General features: G+C 45.2%; 3 protein-coding genes across 4 annotated transcripts; all 3 read right to left on the minus strand.

Annotated features, from left to right (window-relative positions):
- Positions 1–1,351: 1,351 nt before the first annotated feature.
- sec31b (SEC31 homolog B, COPII coat complex component) lies at positions 1,352–16,164 on the minus strand. Of its 2 annotated transcripts, XM_060036246.1 has the most exons (27): positions 16,000–16,164; positions 15,249–15,357; positions 14,909–15,032; positions 14,470–14,665; positions 14,108–14,203; positions 13,335–13,475; positions 12,456–12,598; positions 11,987–12,086; positions 11,501–11,662; positions 10,914–11,066; positions 10,378–10,608; positions 10,062–10,136; positions 9,863–9,955; positions 9,616–9,724; positions 9,135–9,313; positions 8,558–8,684; positions 8,294–8,439; positions 7,685–7,858; positions 6,851–7,030; positions 6,245–6,446; positions 5,731–6,141; positions 5,547–5,585; positions 4,604–4,662; positions 4,195–4,320; positions 3,825–3,944; positions 3,308–3,379; positions 1,352–2,745 (listed from the first exon to the last, which is right to left on the minus strand). In XM_060036246.1, the coding sequence occupies exons 2-27, from the start codon at positions 15,325–15,327 to the stop codon at positions 2,566–2,568; spliced, it is 3,717 nt and encodes a 1,238-aa protein (XP_059892229.1). In that variant the 5' UTR covers positions 15,328–15,357; positions 16,000–16,164; the 3' UTR covers positions 1,352–2,565. The 2 variants fall into 2 exon arrangements, with proteins under 2 accessions (XP_059892229.1, XP_059892230.1); XM_060036247.1 differs by lacking the exon at positions 5,547–5,585.
- Positions 16,165–16,833: 669 nt separating this feature from the next.
- ndufb8 (NADH:ubiquinone oxidoreductase subunit B8) lies at positions 16,834–18,919 on the minus strand. The gene is made up of 5 exons (XM_060036378.1): positions 18,761–18,919; positions 18,396–18,522; positions 18,107–18,206; positions 17,473–17,628; positions 16,834–16,985 (listed from the first exon to the last, which is right to left on the minus strand). Exons 1-5 carry the CDS (start codon positions 18,891–18,893, stop codon positions 16,893–16,895), a joined length of 609 nt encoding a protein of 202 aa, XP_059892361.1. The 5' UTR covers positions 18,894–18,919; the 3' UTR covers positions 16,834–16,892.
- A 347-nt stretch (positions 18,920–19,266) lies between these two features.
- On the minus strand, positions 19,267–20,681 carry gpx9 (glutathione peroxidase 9). Its single transcript, XM_060036380.1, has 5 exons — positions 20,496–20,681; positions 20,290–20,383; positions 19,908–20,038; positions 19,678–19,808; positions 19,267–19,580 (listed from the first exon to the last, which is right to left on the minus strand). Exons 1-5 carry the CDS (start codon positions 20,625–20,627, stop codon positions 19,523–19,525), a joined length of 546 nt encoding a protein of 181 aa, XP_059892363.1. The 5' UTR covers positions 20,628–20,681; the 3' UTR covers positions 19,267–19,522.
- Between the last annotated feature and the right edge of the window lie 353 nt (positions 20,682–21,034).

Below are 21,034 nucleotides of genomic sequence, written 5' to 3' on the forward strand. Positions count from 1 at the left end.
CTGATGTGTGTGGAGGGGGGAGGGGGGAGCAAGGTGCCACTTGGCCTGGAGGAAGCCCAGGAACTAGGAGCTGGGGTTGAGGTGCGCCTGAGGGCTTTTGGGGGGGAGATCAAGATGGTGTGATGGTGGAGAACAGCATTCTAGGGGGATTTTGTTGGCTGCTAACGAGGGTGGTGTGATGTTGTGCGTCTTGTCTGGGATGGAGCTGCTCCATAGGGCCTCATTGCGTGCGTACACAACATTCCTACGAGCTGCTGAAAGACAACGGTTCGGATCCACGCGGACGCTGACAACCTTATTTTCTACTCTGCTTTTACAACTCATCATCTGCTAAGGCTTGTTCTTTCAAACTACAATTAAATAGTCCTTCCCCAACCCCAAAACGTTGCTATCTTCTCCGCCCTCCTCGATCGCCCTACCCCCTAAAGTTAACGCCATTTTGTTAACTATCTTGTGAAAAAGATTGGTGAAATACGCTAATTTCCCCACCCACCTGCTGGCACAACCTGTCCTGTATCCCCCTCTTCATCCCCTACTCTAAGCCCCTTCTCAATCCTCTCTGCCAATGAGGTGCTTTCCTTGTTACTTTTTTCAACGCCCAACCACCTGCTCTCTTGACCCGATGGCGAGGCTTAGAAACCCACCAGCTGTCCCCCATGGCAGCCTATTCAGGAAAAAATATATTAATAACTGGTCGGACTGGATCCTGCCACTTAAAAAAAAGAAAAGAAAAAGAAAGTTCTCTATCACCTGTTTCTGTATTGTGGCACCTGTTGCCGTTTCCTAAGTTAATGGATTTCGGTTCTCTCATGATTCTTATATTTTTTAGGTTGCATCTTCATGGTTGAATTGACTTAACGCTTTGCATAAAAGTGTGCAGTGTATTGGTTTGGACAGAATACATATTTGCATATACATCAAATATTTAGAATACCATTTCAGAGCATTTCTTTTCCTACTGTTCACTTTTCTGGTTTTTCACTTCAGATAGCAGTCAAGCAGTACATATTAACATACCGGTATTATTATATTGGATAAATAGTCGTACCCCCACCAAGGTAGGCTAACAGGAAATGTAGCATCCAACATCCTAAGGGCGGGACTTGGCTGCAGTCTGCAATACACAGCCGCATTGCAGTTTGGCGCTGACGTTAAACGGTATATAGTCGTAGTTCTAAGTAGTGTTTGTAATAATTAGAACAGCCCAACTTAAAGCAATTTTTATCAAGTGTAATCGAAATCGACATTATAATAATACAACAGGTTCCTGAGATCATTGGCATTCTGACATCTTAACTACTAGTAAATACTTTATCTCAGAAATTTCCAGAATGGAAGCAAAGTCATCAAATTTGTCTGTTTTGAATTTATTTCTTTATTTTTAGTTTATTTGAAAAATACATAAAACCATAAAGCAACATGGATTGTAGAAATATCGGTGCAACCAAAATGAGCACTGAGGCACTTCAATGCCTTCTGTTGCAATAATATACACATTCTCTCCAGCTTTGTTGAACCGCCATCAAATGACAACACACCAGCCATTTTCCATACAGTTTGTCCTCTATTTCAGCACTCACTACGTTCATTTTTTTTCAGACAAATCGACCAATGGTTTTAAAACAAAAAATATAATCATTTTGTAATGGAGGGCAGCCTATAGGATATATTAGACAACGCAACAGACACTGCAAAAGCAGTGGTTGAGGAAATTGATCAATTCAATAGAAAATGTATCTATGAACCAACATCGGTGAGCTGCCCGGTTCTCTCAGGAGCTGAAGGTACACAGGTGAAGACGGGCATGATCACGGACAGAGGTTTCCGAGGGAAATGCCTAAACTCTCACAAGCACAAAATGACAAAATTGAAGCCAAAGAAAGTAAACTATCCAGCGACTAGACCAACATTGTTTGAAATGACATTCTGTTCAGTGCTTTGGCCCAAGAATCATCAAATGGCACAACGCTTTAAGTGGGAGAGGCTAGGGTACTATGGTACATACAGTCATTATTTCAGGACATTCATTCCAGGTCAAAGGGTCTGGATTTCTATGGGTTCGCGGTTCCGAGTGCTTTCTTCCGTCGGAGTGATGTCCTGTTTTATTTTAATCGTCTGTTTAAAACTTGAAGTGGCTAACGGGAACCTGAAATAAGAGGACTATTTCACTGTGCTGCGTGTCTAGCTACAGCATTAATCACAACGTCGGGGCATCTTTGCATTCTAAGTACATATTTACCAGCCGATTAAGTTACGACGACTAACCATTTTAAGGATTGAACCCCCGCCAAACAACGACCATTCATCTCATTGTAGAAATATGGACCACGGTTGCGACCTTACCTCATCTTTAAACTCTCGGCACATCCTTTACCCATTCTCCAAACAACCAAAAACCACATCCATCATGAGCACAAAAGAGAAGAAATAAATATTAATATATATATTTATATAACAAATACCATCTTTAACGCCCCTCCCTTTTTCGGAGAGAGAGTGTGTGGGTGTGTGGGTGTCCCCACCCCCACCCCCCCCCCCCCCCCCGCGCCCAGCAGGCCGGGACGGTCAGACCCCCAGCTTGTTGGCGATGGTCATGACCACCTTGAGGATGGGCATGAAGGCGGAGATCTCGCTGAAGTTGCTGCTGCCCACCACCTGAGTGTGGACCTCCAGGCCGCGCTGGTAGTTCTGCCCCCCCACGCAGCGGCTGATCTCGTGCAGGCCGCCCAGGATGCTGGGGGAGAGCTGGGCCAGGGAGGGGGGGGGGGGGGGGAGGGGGGGAGGGAGGGAGGGAGGGGGGGGGGGGGGGGGGGGGTATGAAAGAAAGTAAGCAACAACAGGGAGAAACATGGCAGCGGCGCCGGCATGATGAGGAGCGAGCCAGCGAGCCGTGGAATGGGAGAGACCCGTTGGTGTTTTACACTTGGAGCGAGCGTCTGACTGGGAACGAGTGTGAATAAGAACCTAGGGGATGGGATAGTGTAACGGCAAGGGGTGTTCCGTCTCAAAACCACAAAAAGGTTTTGATCCCCAATGTCCGTAGTCTAACCTGTAGCTATCCAAGAAAAAGACCCGAAACACCTTTCCTCCCGCCTCCTTAATGACAAGGGTCTGAATCAGCTGCAGGTTACTTTGTATAAAAGTGTCTGCAAAATAGTTATGAATAAATATCAAAAGAAGTAACTCCAATAACTGGACACTCTAAGGTAGAACCAAGGGCAGAAATGGTATGTATTCAGTTGCATAAGTGCAACGTTTCAGGGTCATTGCCGGTGCGGTAGAACATGTGCTGCGTGTGACCTCTCACCGACTGCTCTCTCAGCTTGTCATACAGGTATCCCAGTCGCTTGGCCGCATCCTCCAGTTTCCTTTTGGTTTGCTGCCAAAAGAACAAAAGACATTGTTCTCATTAGACTCAAACAAAGCTCTCGAAAAGTCCACTCTCATAGGGCTTGTGTACACAACATCCCTTCTCACTGGCCGTCTCCATTTTGGAAGCATAGGAGCTTTGAAATGTTAGGTAGGGTGTGTTGTAAGTATTGTTTCCAGGGTCATTGTTTAGTAATTAAATCATACAATTATTTAAAGGAAGACAATGTTGGAAACTGCCACAGCTTTTCTTATGCAAGACGTGGCAATAAAGTTTTTATAAGCCTAGATTATGCATATTGACTACATTTTGGACGTTACAGAACCCAAAACTCTCTCTCGATAAGGTGGAGTATCTAGCATAGAGACCAAAGAAATCCCATGATGCATTCTGATGTACAAGCCCCATTGCCATTGGTCCAAACTGCTGTCGGTACAGGGGAGGCGGGGCTTACGGGGTCTGCAGCAGCCAGTTGGCATCGCTGCACCAGGCTGTCAAAGGTGCTCTTGAGGATCATGTGCTCGGCCGGGATCTCCCTTTGTTCCACTCGCTCGGCCGGCAGCTGCTGGAGGAGCTGTAGGAGGGTGGAGGAGGTACAATTGCTTCACTTTTTTTCCCATGCCGCCATAACTTTTGGCAGAAAGTCACTTTTTCACTACGTCATTTGTTTTGTTCAAACTCATTTTCCATCTTACTATCACTCCAGTTATTTATTTTATTTCATCTTATTCTGTTAAATTGACCTATAGATGTGATTCATCTGCTAATCAATTTAGACAGGGGCGATGTGGTGACAAGTCTCGGTGTGGTTTTAGGACGCCCACCTGAACACTGGGCTCCTGTGGGGCCCCTGGAGGGACTTGGGCGTGGTCGTGGGGCTGACCAGCATCGCCCTGGAAGCCCATCACGGGGGCCGTGATGGGGGTCGGGGGAGTGTAGTTATCAGGGACCTTCGTACGGGGAAAGAACAGTCAAGTCAAGTACATTTTATCTGTAAGGTCCTTAATAACAATTAGTCACAAAGGGCCTTACAAGCCATCTATTATTATAACAGCCCTCTGAACTCGAGCCATAAAACTTTGATTGTTTGTGGTATTTTTATGTCAGACCACTAGGTAATATCCAGTTGACATAATTTAAGTGTCAAAAAAGTGCTTTGTTGTGCCTCCTTTCACACTTCATGGTGAACGCTTACACAGGGCACAGAAAGAATAAAATGACATGAACAAGTACCTTCTTCTTCCTGGGTCCACCGCGCACTGCAGGAGGGTCATTCCAGCCATCTTGACCCCCTAAAACGGAGCATGCTTACAGTTAGAAACAGTCTTGACCACGCTTCTTCCCCCCCCAAAAGAAAAAAAAAAGCCCCTTCATCTCTTAGCCACACACAAGCAGGAAAACATACCTTTTTAGGCCAATAAAGGAAGCTTCTTAATGCAATTAAAAAGGAATCAAACAAATGAACGTAGCGCTAGGAAAAACTCGCCCAGGAAATAATGGAACTGCAAACGGGGTAAGCATTATCTCTTCATTCGTTCAACTGTCACTGAGCTGGCTTTGGCGCGTGTGGTGTCTTTCACTGCCCTATTGTCCAACCAGTGACATTTGCCCATCTGTGTTCCGACAAGAGGCAGCGTGACTCATTTCTAAAGCTCCTGAACAATACAGGCCACCTCAGGTTAGGGAAAGCTCATGCATGTGTCTCCGTTACCCAAATGTGCATTTTGGGACTCAGAAATTGTGAAAAGTGACCAGATTTCTCCAAATAAAATCTCTTTTGAGTAGATACTGAAATTCTTTCCATGGCATTTTCCTTATTTTGACTGGCGAGAGAAGAGTGGGAAGACATTAGTTATCCTGTTTCATAATCAAATGAACGTGACTTCTGACCTACATACGCAAATTAAACCTCTGACAATGGAAACACTGTTTTCCTAACGGTTACAAAAGTTCTGAATGCATCCCTACAGTTTGGATTCGCTCAGTCTGACGAAGTCCGTCACACTGCGTAAACCGGAAAATCTGCACTATATAATCACGGGGCCACTGCAAAATTAAACAGTGTGTTCCCGTTCATCATGCCAACACTCGTGTTCCTACATGCTATCGGGCTGTGGGAAGCAAGCACTCGCTACACACATCTCTACCAGCCCGCATCCACCTCTAACCCTGTCACCTTGATCACCAGACTGGGGACCCAGCCAAGGGAAGAACCCTGAAAGTAAAGGGCATCTCAGTGAAAAGAATGACCCGCCAGGGGCACACATTAACCCACCCACCGGCGACCACTGTCAGGCTCAACAACACTGCATCATCACGCAGCATGTGGGCATGTCTGGCAGGGGGGAGGGGGTGGTTACCTGTGGGGGGAGGAGGAGGAGGAGCTTTGACTGCTGGAGAGAAGGGCCTCACAGCGGGGGCTCCGGGACCCCCGGGCGGGTACCCGGGGCTGGGTGGAGGGTACGGGGCCCCGGCCATGGGTGGCGGAGGATGCCCCTGGCCGTGCCCGGGCCCGGGGGCGTACATGCTGGGGAAGTGCCCCTGGGAGTGAGCGCTGGGCATGGAGGAGGAGGGCATGAAGCCCATGGGCGGCAGGCCCGGGGTGGGCATGGAGCCTAGGCCCCCGGGAGCGGACGACGAGGACGGCAGCGGGGGGCCCGACAGGCCGGCGGCGGGCATGGAGGGCCCCGGCGGAGGGAAGGCGGGGCGCGGGGCCATGTGCATGGGCTGAGGCTGGAAGGGCTGGAAGGGCTGGTGGGCCGCGGGGAACCCTGAGGGGAACGCACATCAGAGCCCGGGAGAGGGAACGCATCACGGACCAGCGGTCGCACAACCAGAGACTAAACACACACATGAATGAACGTCGAGGCGAACCTGATCCTGGAGCGGGATGCTGGGGGTAGGACGGCCGCGTGGGGGCGGGCGGGCGTGGCGCGCTGGGCCGCATCATGTGGCCGCTGGGGGGCTGGCCGGGCACGGGGTTGGGGCCGGGGGCGTGCGGGGTGAACAGCGCCGGCATGGGGCGCTGCCCGCCCGGAACCATCTGATGGGCCGGGGGGACGGGCTGGTACTGGCTCTAGAGGGGCGAGGGCCGCACACGGGGGACGCGGAGGAGTCATTATAGTGAGGTCAGGGACGGACGAGGGAGGCAGAACCGCTTCACACATCGTCTGGTGATAATATTACCAAGATAACATACAATTCATTTATGCTATCGTTTACAAATATTTAGACTCATCTGTAGATAATATCACAAAATAATATGCTATTGATTAACCATATATTACAAAGTTTAGATTTCTAAAGACAATATGTATTGCCTCTAGATAATATTACAAAAATAATATTCTTGTTTCAATTTACCCTCATCAGCTTCATATTTTCAACTCATGTCTATTTTCATATTTTAAATTCACATCATGAAGGAGACGATGATAATCATCAGCCTCATAACAATGAACCCCAGGCGCCGGCGGGTACCATGATCTGTGCGTTCTGCGCCGGGGCTTGGGGGGCGGGGGCCGGCTTGGCGGTGGCCACGCCCACTCTGCTGTAAGGGGCGGCGGCCCGGGCGGGGTCGGGGCCGGGGCCGGGCGCCGGGGCAGCGGGAGGCTCCGCCTGGGCGTGGAACAGCCGCTCCCTCAGCGACACCACCCCTGGCTGGGGGGACAAGAAGACACACAGGGCGCCATCAGCCAATCTCTCTCCGTACTGCGTGAGAGACCATGGCTGTGTTCCAAACCGCATACTTTTTCCTTTTACTTCGCACATACTGCACTACCATTAAGCACGTACTGTTGCACACAGTATGTATACAAACGGGACATTTAGCAGGGGATTTCACTGATAAGATCACCTGTAGGGCCAGCCATCGTATTCCACAGGCTCAGTCGTATCTCCTGAGGATTTGCAAGAATGCAAGCCATGCCTGCTATGCAAGCCTTGTTGCCTTGCATTCTGCGAAATGCATACTATCGGATGTAGTAGAACAGTCTAGTATTTTTGGCATACTATATTTTCCAGACATACTAAATAGTATGGTAGTATGGGTATTGGAATGCAGGGTATGTTAGGTTTTACACACTTTCACAAGGGGCCTCTTCGTAGGAAAAATACAGGTTTCGCTGATAACACCAATTATAGCCTGCTCCTTTAATGTACGCACGTACATTGACGTACGTACATTGACGTACAACATACAATAAGTGCGTACATTACCTGCCAGGAAGTACGACTTACAATGAGTGTGTATGAGGGCTGTGGGGACGCATCGAGACGTATGGAGACTAAAGACCAAAGCCCCGTTCTACTGACCTGATCGGAGTTGTCGGGCAGGTAGGTCATGGCGGTGGCCAGGCTGCCCTCGGCCGCCAGGATGCCGGCGTAGCAGGTGAGCTTCTCGGCCAGGGTGGGGCTCTGCAGGGGCACCTCGCTGTTGCGCAGGCGCTCGATGGACTTGCGCAGGATCATCACCTTCTCCACCAGATCCTGCGTCATTCAGGGGATACGGCTTTTAGCCCAAGGCTCAGCACTACAGCCATGTATATGATTAGCCATTTGGGGGATGCTTTTGACCAAAGCCTCCTCATATGACATTGGCCCCGGCAGAAAAGAAATAGGGGTGGGTCGGAAGATCGATATTATATTATATTGATTCATCGCGCATGCTGTTTGGCGTTTAATAGTTTGCACATGGTTTGTGGCAGTTTGACATGTCTAGCTTAATTCGGAGGACCTAGACGCAATGTCATTGTATTAATCTCTGTTATAACAGTATTGTGATCGTGAGTAAGCCTATCAGTCAGTAGAACAACAGAAGAAGAAGCGATTGTAGTTATTTGTTAGAACAACAGAAGAAGAAGCTATTGCATTAATTTGCTTGTGTATCAAACATATGAAGAAGGGGCGTTGGATTCGCCGTACCTCCAGGACGAGTGGGGAGGAGCAGTCCCTCTGCGCGGCCCAGCACTCCACCAGCTTCTCCAGGTTCCCGGAGCAGATGTAGCAGAGGCAGGCCTGCAGGGAGCGCTTCTCCGTCCCCTCCGTCTCCAGACGCCCGCCCAGCGTGTCTGATGGGTTCACATGAACATACAGGGAAGGTGTTAAACACAAAGAGAGACACGAGGAGGAATCAAGGAAACTTGGTGAACTTGGTGCTCTGTACTTCAAATCACATGACAAGCTTACCACACAGGGGGGCAAACTCCTCAGGGTGGGCGTAGGTCAGCAGAGCGGCCAGAGCTTCCTTCCAGTTGTCCAGCTCACAGCTCTGCACAATGTCCCTCCAGTTCTGGGTGACCACCGACGAGATGAGCTGCAGTGGGGGGAAAGGTCAGTGTCTCGGTAGCTCCTGAAAGGACAGCAACGCTAGCTAGTGTTGGGGAGATTAAAAAAGTGAGTGTTGATTGATGGATGGATTGTTTGTAGCATATTCATTTTTGCTATACGTTTTTTAAATCCCATACAATTTGTGGAAAAGAAATACTTAAATGATAAACGATAAAATATACAGCCTAACCCAAGACCTGGGGCACCGGTCCTGACAAGTTATTCTGTCGTTTCCTACTGCAAGGCGTAAACCATGACAGGGGGGACATCATTCTTAAATATTGAGCATGAAGACCATGCATATGAGGGGCTATGACCAGAGACACTATACACAGACACTGCATTGGCCATTGGATCGCACGTTGACGTATCACAGCAACAGGCTGATGGGGCGTGCATGGCACTATTAGCTATGGCTGTGGTTTGGCGGCCTCACCATGGAGATGCTGTTCTTCTGCGTGTCCAGGTATCTCTGCTGGGTCTTCTTCAGCAGCTCCTCCCCGCCGCTGATGGACAGCAGGATGGCCTCGGCGTAGCGGCCGTCGTTCAGACACAGGTCCACCGCGCCCTCGAAGTTCCCCACCAGCAGCGCCTGGCTGATCAGCCCGTCAGTGTCTGAGAGGGGGAGGAGTGGTGAGCAAGGGGGAGGAAGAGGAGGAAACAGCAATGAAAGACAGACAGACAGACAGACAGACAGACAGACAGACAGACAGAATGAAACAAACAAACAAACAAACAAACAAACAAACAAACAGAGAAAGAAACACAGAAAGAAGGAAACAAAGAAAGAGAAAAAAGAAACAGAGAGAGATGGTCAAAGATAAAGCCCAAACCAAGAGAGAAAAAGAAAGAAGAATGAAACAAAGTCAGAGGGAAAGAAAGGAAAACAAAGAAAGAAGGGAAGCCATTGTACTCACCAGATGAAATTGGGATCTGGAAGCTGGGTTTGTCCTGAGGGATCTGGCTGAAGAAGTCTGTGGGCGATGTGGAGCCGGTGTCGGATACAGCGCCCGCTTCATCCGCCCTCTGGAAACACAACCGTCGACGTTCACATTATATCACACTGTTGAGTCTGCAGAGGCCGGCTGAGGTGGAGGGACTCGTCTTAAAGCAGGGGACAACGGCGGGACGCATACCAGACTTCATGCATGGTGGGCTACATACCTCCGTGGAGAGCAGCTGCATCTTCTCAGCCAAATCCTTAGCGTCCACTCCGTGTCCATTGGGCTGGAAGTTCTTCCCCAGGCATTTTGAAATCTTCAAACATAGTCAAACGTTGATAGTTAACGTTAACACCGATTAAAAGTTCTGCATCGATTATGAAGATCAATATGAACACAAAACTCCCAAAACGTCTTCCTACCTTTCGCTCCAATTCATCTTTGCTAAAGCCCAGAAGTCTCAAGAATTTAACACGAGCCTCGTCTTCAAAGTTCACCTGTGCATTTCAAAAGGACGAAACACACAAAAGAATTCACCCATCTTGTTAGAAGACTGTCTTACGACCTATAAGTTGAAATACACTAACAACTTGCAACACATTGCATCACACTGTAATAAAAAGTAACACATTGTAACACTGTAATACACTGTAATACAGTAACAGATTGTAACACACTGTACTACATGGTGATACATAGTAACACACTGTAACACATTGTACTCCATAGGAGGCCCACCATGAGGAACTTCCAGATGTCCTGCTCGGCGTCGCAGGGGGCGCTCTGGATCTTGGCCTGGCAGTAGTGGACGAAGGTCCCGGCCTGCAGGGCCGCCTGCAGCTCCCGGCTGCGCTGCAGGAACTCTGTCTCCGTGGTCACCTGGCTCACGAACACCTGCCGCGGGACGGGCTGCGGGCTCTGGGCCGGGGCCGGCGGGGGGTTCTCGAAGGTCACCAGCTTACCGCCGAACTGGGGGGAAAGACACGGGGGGGGGGGGGGGGGGGTCCAACGTTAACACCCAGAGACCCAGCCAATGGCGGAGGGATTTGAACATTTTGCAGGTGCAACCGTTAAGGATGACCTATTAGAACAACAACTGCTGGGCTGTTAAGAGTTTTCCACTCCGGCAACACAAAACCAAATCCTTAAAGTACATTTTCGACCCTGCGACAGAGACTTGCAGACGGGGAATCAAGAGGAGCATCTTCATTTAGATTCAGGGGTCATGACGAAGGGTAAGAAGGGGCAAAGCAGGGGCGTGGCGGGGCACTCACCGCGAAAGACGCCCCCACCGGCCTCCGCACCCACTTGGGAGGCTTCTTGAGCGGGGGGACGACGGTGGTCTGGGCCGTGGGCTGGGGCACCTGTAGGGGAGGGAGGGTCTGGCCCATGCCGAAGGGATCCATGTTGTCGAACGAGGAGGAGATCTGGAGGAGGTCAACGCCCACAAACACATTCAACATATATACATTAAGGACGTCCAGAGAACTGGTGGCTGGGGTGTGGAGCCTCCGGAATGGTTCAGTCTACGTTCGCCCGCCATATGTCTGCAGCACGCTTTAGGTATCCTTGATCAAGATGCCTTATCCCTAAATACCCTATTTTTACGTATTTGTGTAGCCTTTGATCACCCACTCACCCAACACCCACAAAGAGCAAAGACAAACTGATGAATAGCAAAGTCGTAATCCTTAATTAATCACTCAGTATTGATCATCACTATTGCCGGTTAACACATCCTTTAGTTCCCCTGTAGAGTATGTTGTCCACGTAGATAAAGAGGAGACAGCAGAAGGAGGAGGAGGAGGAGGAGGAGGAGGAGGGGGAGGGGGAGGAGGAGGAGGAGGAAGGAGGAGGATACCTTATCCACAGAGCTCTGCTGCTGGCCTTCCAGGCTTCCGCCCATCACAGAGTAGACGCTGATCTTGCCGTCGAAGGATGCGGTGGAGAGCAGCGCCGGGTTCCTGGGACACCACTGGACATCGAAGCACCACTGGTTGATGGTGGGCAGCTCGTAGATGACCTGGAGCCAGAGAGGGGCGTTAGGGCTCACAATGATATTAGTAATGATGTAAATGTAGCAGAGAGAGGGAGGCTGCAAAAGCAGTTGGCATGCCTCTGTTGGCAGAAACAGACAGATGGAGCAGTTTGAAATTGATGATTAATTAGTAGATAAACATGCTGAACTCCAACCGGCTTTGCGTGACACATGCATCTCTCACACATGTGAACGCTTGCTTATAGCTAAGCCCATAGGCTCAGAGCAATAAAACCCTAAATATCATGAGCTTGAGGAAAAATATTGCATGGCATGGATGGATGCTTCGGCGTGCTAGTTCCCGCCCACCTCCCCTGTGTTTGGGTTCCAGCACAGGATACGGTTGTCCTTTGCGCTGCTCAGCAAGAGTTCTGGGTCAGCCTGGCTCCATGAAATGGACAGGATTCCCCTTATAAAAACACACATTGCATGATAGGATCAGGTAATATCTGTGTGAAGTGTTAGTACAATGATGCACAATAACAACACAGATGACTGTTGATGCGTTAACTGATTTTAGAACTAAAATCACTGTCAAGAAGAAGGTGAGAAGAAATCCAATTATATCTTAATTTCACATCAGTCTGTTGCATGCCACATCACAATGCATATTCTGGTCAACATCTTTACTGTACTGACAGTGATATATTGTTGTTTCTCTTTCTTCTGACAAATGTACTTACTGCAAGTCAATTTGTATAAAAGCGTCTGCTAAATGTCCTAAATGTATATGTAAATGCCCTTCAGTGGTCGGCACGGCAACATGCTAAAGAGCTACCTCGTGTGGTTCTCCAGGACTTTGAGAGGGGAGGTAGCGAAACGCAGGTCCCACATCTGGATAACAGGCATGCGGTCGTCTTCCGAGGCCAGGACCAATTGGGTGGCCACCTCAGGGTGCCACAGCATTCCTGAACAGTGCATCTGTAGCAACCACACAACACACAAGACGAACAATGTTGGATAAAAACACCTACAACCATTTGCCTGTCACAGAATCGACTTAAAGGTGCAGTGTGTAGGATTAGTGGCATCTAGCGTTGAGGTTGATGGAGTATCTGCCAAGTCTGTTACACTGGATGTCACTCAATCCTACACAGCTTTAAAAAGGTACTATGAGTAATCATAAATTCATTCTCACTACTGGCCCCTTTGGCTGGTACGTGAACTGCAGCCTGCTCAAACTCGTGCATTCATAGTACTGCAGTGCAGCTCAGTGGATTCAGATAATAATAATCATAAAATAATGATGGTTATAATCCTTCATAAAATTAAAAAATGTAGTTATGAACAAACAGAAATTTGTGCCATTATTTGCATTTAGATTTAGTCACTTCCTTCCATTTCCCAGGCAAAACCAGCCGGGTCCAGATATAATAAAAATCAGCCCACAGCCTGGTCTCCGCAAGGGACGGAGTCGGGGAAGGTCAAATTTGTTAAAATAACTGACAGATTATTATTATTTGGGGTAATTGGAATAGAAAAGCATCTAGTAATTCCACATTAGATGCACATTACTATATAAAAAAACGCAATTATTCTATTATACCCAAATGTTTGACGTAATGTAGCTTTAAGTGGGTATTTGACTATGATCAAACACTAACATCAGGTCAGTGTTTGTATAAACAGCAAGAGACATTTGCATTTTACTACACACCCTGTTGCTGTGGTCGCTGATCTTTATGATGGGCTCATTCTTTCGCAGGTCCCAGACAACGGCTTTCCCACTGGGGTTGGCAGAGGCCAGGATGTGTTGCACCTGCCTGTTCCATGAGACAACGCTGATGTCTTCCGCAGGCTGGAGACGTGAGAGAAGACGGGATGAGATTAATGCATGGGGGCCTGAGAAATATGCAAGACTGATTAACTGTATATATATATATATATATATATATATATATATATTGGATTTGTGTGTATTTGGAAAGGTAACTATACTTATTTGTGTATATTTACATTTTTTACCAGATCTTTTGAATCCTCAATTGCCAATACTACTGAATCTTATATCAGAAATATACACAGCAAATCCAAACGCATGCACTCAAAAGAAAAATTCAGCAGTAATAATCAAACCACATTTTTTTCTCACCAAATCAATTCCACAGTTTCAAAGATAACCCCATGAAATCAATCCTATATTAAACATTGGCTTATACCACATTACTTATTCTTTAAATTAATTCAGCTTTTTGCTGGACAACACCACTCAAAAGTTGAGATTAGTAAGGCATTAGCATTCTCCAACAAACCAAGATCACCATCACACCACAAACAAACAATTGTTCAAACAAACAAAACGAGACCAGCATTCTTACCTCTATAAGCTACAAGGAAAACAGAGAACAACAGCTTAACTTTAAGCCTTGTTGAGGATGTTCTGAACTTTATTTATAACGTCAGCAGCCTCAGGTTCTAATGTATAATCACCTGGGACTTGGCTCCGGGCGTCATAGGATTGTTGAAGTTGTTCAGATCCCATATGTAGATCTCTGAATCGTTTGCCCCCGACGCCAGGAGATTACTCTGAAGGAGAGATGTGTTTAGAGATACCCGTATAATGAACTGCGTATGATACAGAGCCATGACAGCCCGCCAAGGGTCAGCCGAGAGCCAGCCAGCCCTCTTCTTGACCAAAACCTCTAGAATAACCAAAGCTACTATTCTACAACTAATATTATTATTATTATTATGGTGAGAAAGCCCCAAGATGGCGGCTTGGAATGTGTGCAACATCACTTGAAACCTTCCTATAGAAGACAAGAGTACAAGGCCCCGGCCAGCATCATTACCTGAAAGGGGTTGAAGTCCAGTGCTCGCACTGGGCCTGTGTGCTTGTCCGATTGTCCTACTACGGCGTCTGCTGCAGATCCTAGTATGGCTTCCACGTTATAGACCGTTATTGCACCGTTTTCACTGCCACTGACCAGTCTTCCTCCAGTACCATCTGCTCCCAATCCAAAATTCACCCATACGATACTATGCAGCCTAAAGAACACAGAAGTATTTGATATCCTTTAATCTCCATTCATAACAACTGTACGTTAACAGTCAATAGTTTGATTCAAACTATGCCTATTTAAGATAATTCTGTTGCACAATTGCCACATTGCATTTTTACCACTGTCATGCTTGTATGATCGATGTGCATGGAACAAATATAACTACTTGACAATTTTGAGTCTATGTGCACATATTGCTTGTGTCTATGCTCCAAATACTGTAGTTCACCTGTTTGTGGTTGGCAAGGAACCCTTTAGCTTCATGTCTAGTGAGGGATCAGCAAAATCCATCTCAAATATCTCAAGGGCTGCAGTGGTGTTGAAAGAGGCATCAAGCTGCTGTGCTGATGTACCTGTAAATGAACCAAAAACATTAAAATAAAAAATAAAAAAATAGAAATATGCTGCCTTCAAACAAATCAACTATTACGTATAATACACATAATATATAGGCACTACAAACTCTGAATACAAAAACACCAGCTATGATATATTTCTGTATAAACGGTGATAGTAAGCTTTATAGTGAATTAAATGTAACATTTAGGGAAACAAGACGAGTTAATTACCTAGGGCCAGGAAGATGGGATGATGCGAAGCAGGGCTCCAAGCCTGGTGGGCGGTCCTCTGGATCTCCTTCAGCCTCATCTTCCTCTTCAGGCGAGCACTTCCTATTCCCTGGATTGTGAAACAGAAACCAGTTAACGAATGGAACTTATTCCGTCGACATACATTAGCTAGGAATATGATTTATACAAATATTCATGTTTTGCCTTGATATAAATGGATCTGATACACCTTTAAATGCAATGAGTTGGTCTCCATCATTATACACACGGGCATGAAATAGCTAATAATCAATCGACTGTTAACATGATGTATTAGCTTGCTGCCAGGTCCTTTATAATCGCCATCTATGATAAATATGCTGCGATATAATCGACTCGAAGGAGAATTTAACAGTAGCGACACTTCATTCACAGATAAGCTGGACACATCTCCCTTCATGTAGCACTGTTAGCTCACGTACGACTACTGAGGTTAGTCGAAATAAGAAAAATAACGACTGAACATTTTTACCCAAAGATGTCAACCATTGCAAGGTTTTAAACCTCAGCAGACACTCATTCTAATCTCGCTCTGGTGGCGATCAGAAAGATAGCTGATAGTTTAAACTTTGACAGTCGGTTAGCTCCAGACTTTGAGCAGACCTACTGCTAGCTAGCAGGAAATGAATTGAACCAATCCATCCCCTTGTTATACCTACGTATAACCCCTTGCAAATCAGAATTGGAGGCTCGATATTAACAATGTACTCACTCAAGACTTTAAATGCAGTTATGGCACCCTGATCACCAGAAAATGTACAAAGCTAGCTTGGATAGGCAAAAATGCTAGCGGCTTAGCCACTGACATCCACCCAATTATTTGCCGTGGCGTGTTGTCACTTCGCTACGGTGGCCGACATGGGTAAAACAATTCGCCAATACTTGTGTAGCCCTGTACAAAAACCATAAGTTACAGAGCATAAAAAATAATTAACAGTAAACAGTATAATACGTTTAATAAAACTATTTACAGTTAAAAGATAAATTAATATAAAGGTCTTTAAGTTTATCAAGTCTAAAATATTTGTGAATTCAGGATATAAAAGAGGAAGAAGCCGTGTTTATCTTTTAACTGTAAATAGTTTTATTAAACGTATTATATTTATGCTTTTAACCCGCACACATTTTAACCCATTTTATTATTATGAACTCTATTTATTTATGAACATTTAACACAGCATTTTATTATACTGTTAATTATTTTTTATGCTCTGTAACTTATGGTTTTTGTACAGGGCTACACCCTCCCTCTTCTGAACGTGTAGATGTCCTCATCACACCTTTTGTCTCTCTTTAACTTGGAAGATTTTTTGTACAGAGCTACACCCTCCCTCTTCTGAACGTGTAGATGTCCTCATCACACCTTTTGTCTCTCTTTAACTTGGAAGATTTTTGTACAGAGCTACACTTGGTTGAATCCAAAAGGTCATGAACACGTAGTTGATGTGAGTGGAAATACTTCTGGTTTTGTCAGAACGTAAAAATAGAATTGTAAACAGGCTGCCTCGTTTATAATTATTATTCAAACATGTAACACAAAAAGATACAATGTTTAAGATTTTTAATGGAAGAAATTGTACATATACACACGAAGGTCTTCAATTATTATATTTCATAATTCTTGACTTCTTCTGGTTCCACATCAGGGCTGCCACCCCTCTCTAGGTGCAGGTTGTTGAAGGGGAATTGTTTGGGTCCCTGAAAGATAGAAGATTGCAATACGAAAGAGTTAATAATAAAAATAATAAAGACGATTTTCTGACAAAACATGGTAAAAATGGCTTTGGTGCTGATTAAGCCTATAAATACGAGACTAATGTGCATGGTTCATGGTCAGATTCGCTCAGAAACATCAGTATATTTGAAGGTATACCCACTGGGTGGAAACTCAAGTGTCTTTGACACTTTCAGTTTATTAAGTAAGTCAGATGAAGTGACTGAATTCCATTAAAAAGTATATATATTGTACAAATATGCTTCATGATGAACCAAAAAATATGTTTCTGGTGCGTACTTTTAATTGCATTGCTGAACCAAAAACAAATGTTCAGCTTAACAAAAGCTCCCTCTGCCCCCTTTCTTCCCTACCATACATCCATAATATTAAAAGCCAGGAAATAACACAATATATTATGGCATGTGTGGGTATGGTAAAGGAACATGGAATGATTTCAACTGTACTTACGACTGGTTGGTAAGCTGGGAATTTGTCCCCAAGGTAGAACATGAACAGCATGAATCCGACAAACCCGAAGAGCTGTTTGCACATTGTTGACCAGGGAACCACAGTGGGAGAGGTGTCAACGCGGTTCCTGATGAACATGTCAAAGTCCCAGTGCATCTGCAAATGATCCAGAACAAAAAAAATTTGATTAATGCATGTATAGGTTACATTAACTCTCAAGCTATCAACAGACACTATGCTTATACTATCCAAATTACAGTTCAGTAACACATTGACACAGTCCACAGTATGTCAGAATTCATTTTGGCATAATAAAATAAAGCCAAACAAGGTTGTTGTTCAATTGTGAAATTCCATGTATATGGAGGATACCAAAAACGGGACAACCCTATTCAACAATTAAGGCGAGGATCTGATATTGTCCAGTAATTTAAATGACTATTACACTTTATGGATGAGTCTAACATAATTCCAGCCATACAAGCTTAAACAATTTAGGTGTCAAACTAACATGAGGACTACCTCCAACAAATTCCGTCAAAAAATATTCTGACCCAACACGACTGCTAGGCCCAGTAAGAAACATAACCATTACTGGTTGAACTTGAACAGCAATACATTTTACAAGTCTTACAGGCTCGTTCCAGTTCCTCCTCAGGTCAGGATGGTCCCATTGATACGCCGGGTCTCTATCTTGCTGAGATCTATCTGGCAACTGAGGATAGTCGCCGTATCTACAGAGACATACAAACTAACGTTAGATTAGTTGCAACAATCTCAACAATTCATTCATCCTCATGTTAAGTGATGACGTTCAGAAAGGGACCGAATACACGTTAAAAACATAAACACGTTAAAAACATTATAGTCCAAAACCGATTATAGAAGGCCAATGCAAACACGTCTGTGATTTAAAGACGTACCCCTCGCCATTGTCAGCTATTGGTTTATAGTCCTCAACCCTAATGTTGTATTTCTTAGCTGCAGCGGCAATCTCCTCGGGACTTTTGGGGAATGCTCCAGGTAGCATATCCTTCGAAACTCCAGAGGCTGAAAACCACAATTAAATCGTTGTTATTTACAAAGACTATAAGATGACAACTTAACCAATGGGTTGGATCCATCTTGTTATATCTGACAGTAAAACGTTACTGGGTTTTTATTGCTAGCGCTAGCTTCTGATAGCCCGTCAAGGTTATGTTGACATCGGGGCAAGTGCTTCAAAATGCAAGTAAATTATTAAGGTATATTGCTCCGATGTTGATGGGAAAATAAGTCAATATCTCACCTGATCTACATGCCGGCAGCAGCCCTGAAATACCAGATATTTTCCCTTTTGAAAGGGTCCGGACCCACTGCTGAAAGCCAACACCAGCCATTTTTTGACACTGGCTGCTTTGCGATACAAACGAAACGCGCATGTGCGTGTGAATCTATGGGTCGCGAAAAGGGGCAGATGGTCCTACGAAAAGCAAAGTTATAGTGCTGAATCTAATTATAAAGAATAGAAAATATTCTTTATTAACTGTCGGTCCATAATTCAAACAGAAGAAATGCCGAGTAATGCACAAGAGTTGTGGTGAAGAATAATGCTTGTTGTGTTTGAAGCACTACATTTCTCAAAAGTTGTTATATCAGAAATCGGTTAGGCCTATATTATGCATTCGCACATGTGAATTTAGAACAAAATGTATACAACTTCTCAGTTAATGCCAGGAAACAAATCAAAGTAGAACTTGTGTAAACTATCTGATTTCCTGAAATTGTCAATGAGGATACAAACAACATAGATGCATAAAGGTTATTTATTCATATTTTAGCACATACTTATTGATGTTTGATTTACAACATGGCTGTATTGAGAGCCGATAAACAAATTCAACACCAATGGTCCACGGGAAGCAGTCCTCAGAGTGAATGCACTAAATCTCTGTGTCAGGCTCACCCTCCCCATCAGATCCAGCTCAGGTGCATGTCTGCATTTACAGAGGGATCGTCACTCTACCACTGATGTTGAACACACATTTTGGGAAAATTAAGACATTTACTACTAAAGTAGTTCAGCAATATCTCTTTCCACCGTTGAAACAGGACAGTGAAGTTCATAACTGAAAGAGAAAACAACCAAGGCTGTCTATATGTATTTTGAATAGTATTTGTGCTCAACCACATTATTTTGAAATCTGAATATTAACTTATTCTTACCGTCTGAATGGCACACCATCTGCAGTGATTAGAAACCTTTCAAAATTCCATCGAATGTCATTGACTCTGATAGGTGACCAATAGAATTTCTTTATGTCTCCAATAACAGGGTTTACAAAAGGCAAAGAGTCCTGCAGGGATTAATAGACGTTAGACTTGACAGAGTAGATATTCAATATTTTGTTTCCATATATGGGGCATTAGGGATAAGCCAATAAACTGCCCGTTACCTTGAGATAGGTGAAAAGTGGCTCTTCGCCTAACCCGTTCACCTCTACCTTCCCAAACACAGGGAACTTGGGTATGAATCCCCCTCCTGGTCGCACATACTTAAGAATATTTAGTGTTTCACTGTTCACCTCTGCAGCATAAAGAAAACATACAAAATACTAAATAAAACAGGATGTAAAGAAAGAACAAGACAAAATAACGTGAAATATTGTGAGACAGTATTCTACACACAGTAGTCATTTCAAGCCATATGGTTTTCCTCTTTCAAACCGTTAGAAGATGGCGTTTCAAGAATAATGAGTGTTCCACTGCGTTTTTCCAAGACATACTATTAATATTTATATATATAGTGGGATAGTGGAAGCCTTAACGTTGCCTTGCCTGGCGACTGGAGACCAAATTGGTTACAGCAGAACCCTAGAACAGTGAAGTGGAGGCCCCCGAACATATCCATCAGTGCATTCAGTCGGTGGTGCTGTTGAAGAGGAAAAAGTAGCAGCAACGCCAATTTTGTTATTAACAAGAGGACACACATGCACAAACACACATTTATGCATCGTGTTATGATTGTATCTATCAAGTATTACCTCCTCTATTGTCGAGCCTCAGAAAGTGGCCAGGTTGACAATCAGAAGCACCTTACCCCTGTATTTACTGAGTGGTACAGATTGGCCATCAAGGCTTTCTGCCATAAAATCATAGATGGATTTATCACACATGTTGGTTCTTGAGCTTGTGCGGCTCGTTGTGGGGGAGAAAGTTTGCCACCCTGTTTGCTCACCTTCTTCACTGAAAGACAACTCTTAGGTCAGCAGTTTGTCAGCATGGTTGACTCCATTATTCCCCAACGCAGAAGGGAACTACTGACATTATGCTCAATTGTTCTTCTACACATAGGCCACAGGACTGCCTAAACACACACCCGTACGCAGGCTCCCAGGACCATGCGCGCGCGCACACACACACACACACACACACACACACACACACACACACACACACACACACACACACACACACACACACACACACACACACACACACACACACACACACACACACACACACACACAATATTCGACTATTTCCTGTCAATGTTAAATGTATTAAATGAATTAATTAACCA

Source organism: Gadus macrocephalus, chromosome 18, assembly GCF_031168955.1.
Source record: "Gadus macrocephalus chromosome 18, ASM3116895v1".
Lineage (NCBI taxonomy): Eukaryota > Metazoa > Chordata > Actinopteri > Gadiformes > Gadidae > Gadus > Gadus macrocephalus.

Excerpts from the sequence above, each read along its gene's own strand:
- sec31b (XM_060036246.1), bottom strand. The coding sequence starts at position 15,327 with ATGAGGCTGAAGGAGATCCAGAGGACCGCCCACCAGGCTTGGAGCCCT. Across the intron at positions 15,033-15,248 it reads TCCCATCTTCCTGGCCCTAG|GTACATCAGCACAGCAGCTT; the intron begins GTAATTAACTCG and ends GTTCATTTACAG. Across the intron at positions 12,087-12,455 it reads GTCCTGGAGAACCACACGAG|GGGAATCCTGTCCATTTCAT; the intron begins GTAGCTCTTTAG and ends TGTTTTTATAAG.
- ndufb8 (XM_060036378.1), bottom strand. The coding sequence starts at position 18,893 with ATGCGCGTTTCGTTTGTATCGCAAAGCAGCCAGTGTCAAAAAATGGCT. Across the intron at positions 18,523-18,760 it reads GCTGCCGGCATGTAGATCAG|CCTCTGGAGTTTCGAAGGAT; the intron begins GTGAGATATTGA and ends TGTGGTTTTCAG. Across the intron at positions 16,986-17,472 it reads TCCCAGCTTACCAACCAGTC|GGACCCAAACAATTCCCCTT; the intron begins GTAAGTACAGTT and ends TCTATCTTTCAG.